This window comes from Triturus cristatus, chromosome 2_1, assembly GCF_964204655.1.
Source record: "Triturus cristatus chromosome 2_1, aTriCri1.1, whole genome shotgun sequence".
Lineage (NCBI taxonomy): Eukaryota > Metazoa > Chordata > Amphibia > Caudata > Salamandridae > Triturus > Triturus cristatus.
Window position 1 is genome coordinate 999,776,122 of NC_140581.1, and position 9,820 is coordinate 999,785,941.

The 9,820-nt window shown below is 48.8% G+C and overlaps 1 protein-coding gene across 1 annotated transcript in view; it reads right to left on the bottom strand.

Moving 5' to 3' along the window:
- ADAMTSL1 (ADAMTS like 1) overlaps positions 1 to 9,382 on the bottom strand; it is a 731,209-nt gene extending 721,827 nt beyond the window's left edge. Inside the window, exon 1 of the mRNA XM_085634733.1 lies at positions 8,830 to 9,382. Coding sequence (XP_085490859.1) covers positions 8,830 to 8,898 — 69 coding nt within the window. The 5' untranslated portion in view covers positions 8,899 to 9,382. The remainder of the gene's footprint in view (positions 1 to 8,829) is intronic.
- Between the last annotated feature and the right edge of the window lie 438 nt (positions 9,383 to 9,820).

Here is a 9,820-nt window from a genome sequence, read left to right on the forward strand (position 1 = left end):
TCCAGGTACAATGCAGATGGTTAAGGGCAGCTTCTCGTGGTATCAGTGGTGTATCTGGTCTGTGGTAGGCCCTATTGCAAGGAAGAAAATTCCCTAACCCGGCTGCTGTTTGAATTGAAAAATACAGCAATAATCTGGGTTAATGAGCCCCTCAGGGCTCTGGTCCCCTGTGCCACTGCAGCAATGGAAGCTCCTGCACTGCATGGCGTCTTTCCTCTCTGGACCTGGGAAGGGCCTGTGGCTAGAAACCCTGCCACTGTCTTCATCCCTCCTGCCATCCTCTCCATGGGCTGCTTAACTAACATCTTCCTGCAACAGGTGTCTTCAGCTGTAGCACAAAAGGCAGCATTCATGAGAATAAGAGGATCCTTCCTTGGCTATTCTAAGATTACACTGTACTCTGCACCCCTGAACTGTGCCTCCAGGCGCTTCGGCTTTTATTGCATACAGGTGGACTCCATAAAGTGTTTACTGGTGGCTCACTAGCGCCTCCAGTGGTTAGGCTTCTGCAGCAGCTGGCTGGACTCCTGCCTTCCTTCTCCAGACATGCAAACCTAGGAACATGCTTCACAATGATTAATGAAGAGTTAAACCCTAATCGAATTCAGAATAGAACTAAAGACTTGGATGCCCCCAGAATCGGACACAGCCGACCAGGGACGACTTTAGGGCAGTGCGAGTGGTACAGCCACACCTGGCACTAACTAGGAAATGGGGGAGGGTTGCTTAACTGGGGCGCTGTGTTTAAAAATAATTTATGGATTGAAAGCATGTTCAGCAGAGTTCCTTGTGTGCCTGCAATTTTCAAGCAACAATAAAAGCGTCAAGATAACTGGTGCTTATTAAGATTCCTGCTAGAGAGAGATTGGTGGTTTGTCTCGTGGCAGTTTTGACTCATCATAAAGTAGTGCAGAGGGGGAATGGGCCTGCTACAAACAACGTACACCATAGGGATCACAGCAAGTAGTGCTAAAAAAAGTGAATGCATGTTAGAGAAAAGCTATGGAGAGATGATGGATGGTGGTAGTCAGTGCTTAATTTGAGCCAGTGGTTTCCAGCACTTAATCACCAACACCAGAGCTTTTCATGATCACCAGTTAAAGACACATTCATTTACGGGGAGATTAAGTGATTTGCCCAGAATCACAGGATGTTGAGCAAATGCGAGACTCGATCCTGGTTCCCCAGCTCCGAAGTCAGCAGTTCTGACCATTACGCCGCATCCTCTCCCCCACTTTCATGGTTAGTAGTTGTTTTAAGCCGCGCTAACAGGAGTAATGGGCTGGTGCAAGCTACCTCCTGATGAGAGCCCAGGCAATTATTTTTTTACAAATTAACCACTGGTGGTGGTGAGGGAATTTGTCGTGAAGTAGGTCATGGGGGTGGGGTGTCAAAAAAGAATGGCGCACTGGGTGCCACCAGCCCTAAAGCCGGCCTTGCAGCTTAGATCAGCAGGTGCTGCTGGTTTGGCATATTCTGATTGGCAAACTACCCTCACACTCCCTCCACATTCCACTACATGAGTAAGATGTCACTACGTGCCGCTCAACCAAGTCTGGAGCACGCTCATGAATCCAAGAGCAAACTCTAATTGGTGACGTGGCAACCAACATATTTTCCTCATCCGTGCACTGGAAGATTAAGTAACTAACTACTCGACCAGCTGGAGTGCGCCTTGGGGACTCGACAAGAGGAAATAAGGAGCTATAGAAATGCCACAAGACAAACATCAGACAATAGGCATCACATGAGAAAAATCTGGTTCCTTGTGGATTTCTTTGAGTTTAGTGACCCCATGCTGTGGCCTCTCGGATAATACAATGGTAAGATGCTCGTGAGGCCGCTACAGTATTTTGATTTTATTCATATATAAAAGAGTTTGCTTAAATGAAACTGCAAAAAGGCAAACATATTTCTATCGAATACCATGTGGGGGAGCAAGACGGCCCTTTTCCTGTCATATAGCTCTGCTTCCTTCTCTGCTACCTTCCTAACATGGTGACGCTTTTCTTGAAATCCCAATTTAGTTTTACTGTGGTTTTACTGGTGCGTCTTATTTCTTTACCCAGTGAATGTATTTACCTAAAGTGTCATGCTTCCTGTCCAGAAATATAAGTTCTGTGTTCTGAAAAAATAAAGCAAGTAAAAGGAGCACACATAAGAATTTATCATTTAGGACCATTATACCTCAGGATTCCACAATAAGCACAAAACAAACCTAACACCAACATCCCTCAGCCCCCCCACTGCCGCATCAAGGTGATCCACCTGCACCACAGCCCCATCACCCCCAAAGTCCTATCCCCTACCACTATTGAACGAAAACAATCACAACACACACACACATACACACACTCACACCACACACACTTATACGCACTTACACACCACACACATGCTCAAACTCACATGCACTCAAACCACACACACTCATACACACTCACACGCACTCACACCACACACACTCCCACACCACACACACACTCACACAACACACATACAGACACATGCATACACACACACTCACTCTCTCTCACACACTCTCTCTCTCTCTCTCGCTCTCTCTCTCTCTCCAGGTTAAGTTAGGTCTACTGCGATGTACTTTGGCAGGGGGTGAGTTGACTTTGGGTTTAGATGATCATGTGCATGTCAGCGGCAGGTCACAGAATCAGCTGGAATCCATTTCAGTAAATCAAGTTCATATTCTTTTTGTTATTGGATTTTTATTAAAATGTGCAGCAAGAAGAAAACCTGCTGCAGTGTTCATCCAGTAAAACAGTGGAAGTCACTTCATACATATCAGCGAATGACACGGCGTAAGCCGGCTCTTCTGGCACACCTTGCGGGATTGTCAAGCGGGGGCAAGGAATCAGCTAAACTCAAAACCCCATGGGAACCTGTGCTGGTGGAATGTCACAGTTTTGCCTGGTGTCCTTCAGTCTGGACTTAATTAAACGAAAACGCAATGGGCTTCGAGATCTAACTGGACTTACTTATGGCGAAGAGTTACCACTGCTACTCAAAACATTAACAACATCCATGGGGTTGCAGAAAAGTGGAGCACCGGGAAAAATACTTAAATACCACAAATTTCCTGAACTCTAGGAGTATTATGAAAATGTTATTCAAAACATCTAAGGATGTGGTTTTCTGTTGCCCAACCCTCCTACAACCATGTTGCAAGTTGCTAAAGCCTATGGTCTTGTCAAAGGGGTACAGACATGTGCAGAAGCAGTATCAGTGCTGTTCTCTAGCACCTCACCCTCTGAGCTGGCCACATTTGGGAAATAGATTGCAGAGATGCGTGCCCGACTGATAGAACAACAAGGGCTTTAGGTCCTGACTTTGACCTTAAGACCAAATGTCAAGAAACCAAACACAAGGCTGGAGTGGCCTGGGTGGTGAAGATGTCCTTAGGTGACTTTTATATGCACTTTAACGCGTTGAAGTACAACAAGCACATTAGCACTTTTGTGGCCAGGTCTTTTAGCCAGGATACAACTTACAGATTTGGAGGTGCAGAAGTCCTTAGGTGGCAAATATACGCACTGTACGGGCCGAAGTACACTAAGCACATTGGCACTTTTGGGCTAGGTTTTTAGCTATGAATTGTCACCTTTTATTGATTTTTATGATTGATATGTGTTAGAATATGTAAAAAGAGGAACGGGATAGGCAGATTAAAATCTCCCATTCATTTTTTTAACTGTTTGTCTTAATATTATGAATTGTGTATAGCTGTCAATTTTAGGTGTGACAATTAGTGTTTTTTTTTTGTTTTAACGGGGAAACATATGATTACACTATTTGGAATATTGCAGTCATTTTAAGTAATCAAGCAATACAAAACTTTCAATTTCAATTTCAAACATCTAATGATGTACATATTTCAGTCCATGACTTCTTGAAGAGATCTTCTTCAGGGCAAAGGAACGACTGGGTGTCAATCGATGTTCCTAATGTTTTTTCATCAGCAGTATGGGTCTTCTACCTGGGTGTCAGTCAATGCAGTGCTGTTCAAGTGATTGTATTGTCTTGCAAGTAATGTTAAAGGCACCTTTCATGTCACTTTCTGAAGCTGGGTTAGCTTTTAGTCAGTAGGAGACTGTAAGTTTATGATTAGAGCGGCACTTGGCGACGAGAAATCTGACTTTTCATTCAGTAAATGCCATGTACAAAGAGAGTGATTTTTGGTTTGTTCCGTAATCGTAGGTGAAAATGCTGGCTCCGGAATTTGTTTCAGATTTGACATAACTTCATCAAATCAATTTTTGGTAAGAAACACTCAGCGGTAGATTAAGTTAAAGAGAGTTCTCTATTGTAAGTTCTCATCTTAAGAAAACAGAAGCCAGCCAAGTGCCTTTCACACAATGCACCAGATGTTCCTCTCACTTTCACTGTGAGATGTGTAGCTTTGATCCTCAACCAGCAGTACATAAAGTGCTCTAGTAATGCTCAGTGTCCATGGATATGTGTAAAAGTCGAGGCCAGCCACCATGGCGGTTAGAGGCATGGATCTCACAGAGGCATGGTTGGACTAGCCTATAGGGCAATGAGGCAGTTTCCGAGGGGCTGGTCTAATAGAGCAGTGAAAGGGTCAGGTTTTTGGTGGTTGGTGGGCCTGTTTTCAGTGTTGATTTCCCCGATATAACCACAAATATTGCCAGCAGCAAGCATAAATGCGTGCAGTCTCTCATATTTTGCAAAACTCATATACGACTTGTCTTTACAAATTCAACACTACCCTGTTTGCAAATGTGGCACAATTATTTTAGCTATCTGATTCGCTAATGGAGCCCTTTTATTTTGGTGTCCTGACCTGATCCGACCCTGCACAGAGGCATTGCTGCATGGTGTGTTGCCAGTGTTCCAAATTGACTTAACGAGAGTTCACCGGGGCAGTGGGCAATAGTGCCTGCCAAGCAGTTTGACACCTCCTAGTATTGTTGTGCCTCACTCTGTTACCTGGTTTTTGGTATGATCCGCGCTACTTTGATACCCTCCAAAATCAGCCATTAAATTGACATCCCCAATTGCCCTGTGCTAAGCGTGAGTTTCCCGTTCTGTTCTGTTGCTTTGTCTTTGCATTCTCAGGCTTGTAGTTCTACATTACAACGGAAAGAACAATACTACTAGTCCCAGAAGCCAAAGCGAGGCAAGGACTTAATAAAGTACTTGCATCTAATAGACACCGTGAGAGTCTGCATCAGTTCGCTATGCATATAGGATGCCCCTTCTCTAACCCTGCAAAGAGCAGTATTGGCAAAGCGACTATGGCAATGAGAACAAACTAGGAGAATATGCACAATGAAAGCCCTTGGGATGGCTGTGAGTGCACCACCAAACACAAGCAAAAATCTCCAAATACCTCTTATTTTACAGAATTATTAAATGAGATGCAAAATGAGTATTTCAGCAAATGAAACCTGAATGGTTACAGAGGATGACCTTGAATGGTGTTACTAGGTTTGTGTATGTGTCACATGAGAGCACATATGGAAAGCTGTAGTATTTTGTAATTCACAAAATTGAATGGAGGATCCTGTCATGCTTGGAACTCAACAACAGACCAACGTGAAACACTAAGAAACATAGGCTCCGGCATGGACACTCAACATAAGATATTGTATGCATAAAATCCAAAATGTTATATGGATAGTTTGTTCATTTTAAAAGTACAGCTGTAAAAAATGAGGCGATAGGGAATGTGAAACGTATCAACATGTTAAATGTGCATTTATACTTGCCAAAAATCAATAAAGAAACTCTAAGGCATATTTCGCTTGATTATAGATTTGTCGCATATGTCACATAATCCACCCACTGCTGCATAATTTCCAGATTTTCACCCAAAAAATGTTCTTTCTAGTTCAAACTGATCAAAAGTTACTCAAATACGGCAACACCTGTTGCTGTTCAGAAGAATGCACTTTGCAAAGATTGACGGTTCACATTTCAGTTGCATGTTGTTGTATTTACGTGTTGAAATAGTACTAAGAAGGTGAAACCTTTCTTCAGACAGTGGTAAAGTGTAAAAATGACATAATAATGAACTGATGTGCCGAATTGTTTTGCATAATTAGCATTTTCTTGCCACATAATTTAGTACACCCTGGCACATAATTTGGTCCTCCCTTGCTGTGCTGCATAATTCCAGTGGCCATGGTCTTATGTTGTGTTGTTATGCGTTTGTATAGCACACAACTGTCATTAGGATCGTGGAGCTTGAAGAAACACCCACATTCAAACCGTTTCAAGTCTTTTGAATAGACGTGCCCTGATTTCACTCCGTGAGCTCAAAAACTGCTTTCACACTCAACTTGGTTTCCTAAACACTGAGGTATATTATACACATGAGGCGCGCAATGCGCACGCGTAACTAGGACGCGGATACATAGATGCCCATATCATCATTCGGATGCTATCTAGACACATGATACCAGGTAATGTAAGTGTAAACCCCTTCCCCAGCCCACCGATTAACATCATCATTTAGCTCTGTTGGGCTGCACCTAAAGCCACTGGCCTACAAGCTGTGGATTAGCATGGCTGGCTGCGAGCGCCACCTCTCGGCAGGAGTTCAGAGAGCAATCACCGGTGCCATCCCACTCGGTGCACGCGATGTCTGTGGGTCAGAGACCGGGATGGGTTGCTCACCCAGAGACCCAGCCTTGCTTTCCCTGTGCATGTTGGTACTTTTCGCTTTCTTTTCCGAAATACAGGACTGCACGTCCCATGACGCAGACAAAATACAGGTCCAGTCGGGCTGCTCACACCTGAGGCTCACAAGAGGCGACTTGAAGATTGTGTGGGACCGGCTGTGTGAAGCGAGCTAGTGCTTCAGGGTCTTGACAGAGGTAGTACGGACTATATAAATACCCATACAATACCACACGGCACCCCACAGGGCACTGCTGGGAAGGACGCCCCAGTCTGACAGAGCCCAGACTTCACTGGTTTGGAATCAGGGAGGCGAGAGGAGGCCCTCAGAGATCATGCCAGAGTGCGCTGTTAGCTTCTTAGCACTAGTGTGTGGCGCTCTCTCCGCTCTATCACAGATCTCACTTCTCACACAGAGCCAGCGTAAAGGACTTGCCATGACTGGCTACTGTCCACAGGGCATTCCCTGAAAAGACAGTTAAAGAAGGCCGAAGCGCCCCGTCTGCAGAGGGGTGGATGGGTCATGGGTGCACACGGGAACACCACGGACCGTCCCTCAGACACCTCACAAGATCCCTCCGTTAGTGCTTCCCCAGCCCAGAAGCGCACTTGCCCCTCGCCCACTGCCCACCCATCACCTCATCAGCCACACGGGACCCCAACGGGTGACCGGAGGGAAGAGGGTAGAGAGACTGCGAAGCCACTCCGGTAACATTCCGCGAGGTGGTCTGGGTGAAACGGCAGCTCGTGTGTGAGGAGTGGTGCCCAGCAGCAGTCAGTGCTTTGTTAAAGTTGGGTGTTGTCCCCTGAGGTGCAGGGGCGTAAGGCAACCCCCGGCAGCCCCTGCGGCACAGGGGGCCCCCAAGTCTTCAGGACCCCAACCCTTCTTGCGGGCCCCCTTAAGCCCAAAGTAAATGAATATATGGGAGTTATGGGAGACCCGAGGTCCCCTCTTCACATTGTGCGGGGGTCCTTTTGCGCTGGGCCCCTGCTGAGGGGCGCTTCTTTCTAAGCCACAACACTGCACCCAGCTGGCTATACCTCAAACATGCCTTTCTATAGAGGCAGTGATTGAACACGACGTGCACTGCAGTGCATGGCGCTGAATTTGTAGCACCAGCCGCACACATGCACATGTCGAGACCAGCGGCCTCCGGCAGCAGCAGGCGTCACTGGCCCGGTGGCCCCCTTACTGCAGCGCCGAGAGAGACTCTTCCACAGCGTTCAGTGTATGGAATGAGAAAAGAGCCTGCCCCGCTGCTGAGAGCACTGCAGCCAGCGGAGACCGGCACGTGTGCGAGACTTGAAATGCAGTGCACAACCAAAGACACTGCCGCCCGGGCTGCACCACCGCTGACACTGCCAACCAGGCGCAAGTGCCTTGAAGCGGACGGCATCGCCACAGACGCTGCAGCCCAGGCATAAGTGTTCGCGAACATATAGCCTTGGAAAGATGTGCAGCACTAAAGACACTGCCGTCCACACTAGCACCACAGACGCTGTCCAGGTACAAGAGACACTGTTTTGAAACACAGAGTGCTTTGAATCCAGTGTGACAGGTCACTCACCCTCCACCCATCCATCCCGAGTGGTAATTCTCCACCCATGTAAACAGGTCACCCTTCACCCATCCCCCAGGTCATTCGCGACCCATCCTGAGATGCCAACCAGATCGCCCCCATACCCCCCCCCCCCCAACCCCAACCCCAGCCACCTATTCTGTAAAGTCATCCTCCACTGGGTCTGACAGGTCAATCTCCAACCATCCTAACTTGTGACTTTACACCCAGCCTAACCAGTCACCGCCCACCTAACTTGACTGGTCACTCTCCACCCTTCCTTGACTGGGCACTCTCCACCCAGCTCGGTAGGTCACTTTCAGTCCATCGGGATGTGACACGCCACCCGTCGTGCAAGTCACTCTCCACCCATGCTGCCAGGCGACCCTCCATCATTCACTTTCAGCTCTTCCGGACAGATCGCGTCCACCAGTCCTGACAAGTTACTCTGAGACTCATGACAGCTGCTGTCCGCCAGTCGTGACAGTGTGCACTCATCCTGACAGGATGGCTCCCCCTGCCATGTGCCCGCAGCACTCACTCCTCTCAGTGCGGGGCAGGGGGCACAGCTCCTAGAAGCGGCGGGCAGCACAGTAAGAGAAGTACTCACCAGGAGCAGGGCGGCCGCCAGGGGCAGCAGCAGGGTCGGTAGCGGTGCCCGGGGGCGGCGGCTGTCCATGCCGGGCAGGAGGCTGGGTGCTGCTGGAGGCGCTGCTGCTGGACGGGGAGTTCTGTGCGCTGCCCTGCTGCCGGTCGCTGCCCCTCCTCCTCCTCTCCCAGCCCTCCCTTCCTCCCGGCGGCGGCTCGCGCTTCCTGAGCCTAGGTGCGGAGGTAGCGGCCGGGCTCCCCGCCGGTGCGCCGTGCAGAGTCTGCAGAGGCCCGGGGCACAGGCAGAGCTCGAGCCGGGACAGGCTGCGCGCACGAGAGGTGGCTCAACACCACAGGGGGGCGCTGCATAGCGGAGCGCGTGGAGGTGCTGATGCTGTGCAGAGAGGGGGCATACTGGAGACACTGCGCGCTCGAGGGCAGAGACTCCGAGCTGGGAGGGGCGGGGGCGTTGGGGTGGTTAAAAAGGAGTGAGCAGTGGAACACCTCCAAGCAGGATGGGTGACACTTTGTGGGGTTAGAGTGTGTGTGGGGGGAGCAGCTCTGTTAGAGATAAAGTGTGGGGGCTACTATTGTGGGGATAGAGAGGGGGAGAGGCAGGTCTGCATGGAGTGAGAGGGAGTGTGTGTGAAAATATAGAGGAGTGAGCAGTGTAACACCCCCAAACAGGATGGGCGACACTTTTAGGTTAGAGTGAGTGGGGTGGGGGGCAGCTCTGTTAGATATAAAGTGTGGGGGCAGCTCTTTTGGGGATAGACATGGGGAGAGGCAGCTCTGCATGGAGTGTGTGAAAATATAGAGAGGGAGCGGGTGTAAAAGGGAATGTACACAAGGCGGCAGAGTGAGGCGAACACCTGACTGTGTGAGGGAAGGAACCCGAGGAATGCACACGTCTGCGTGACGTCACGTAAGGAACGCCGGGAGCGTCATGAACTGCGCACAGTAGGAGCTCGCGATACAGTGTACACAGTGCGCACGAGACCGGCCACGGGAGA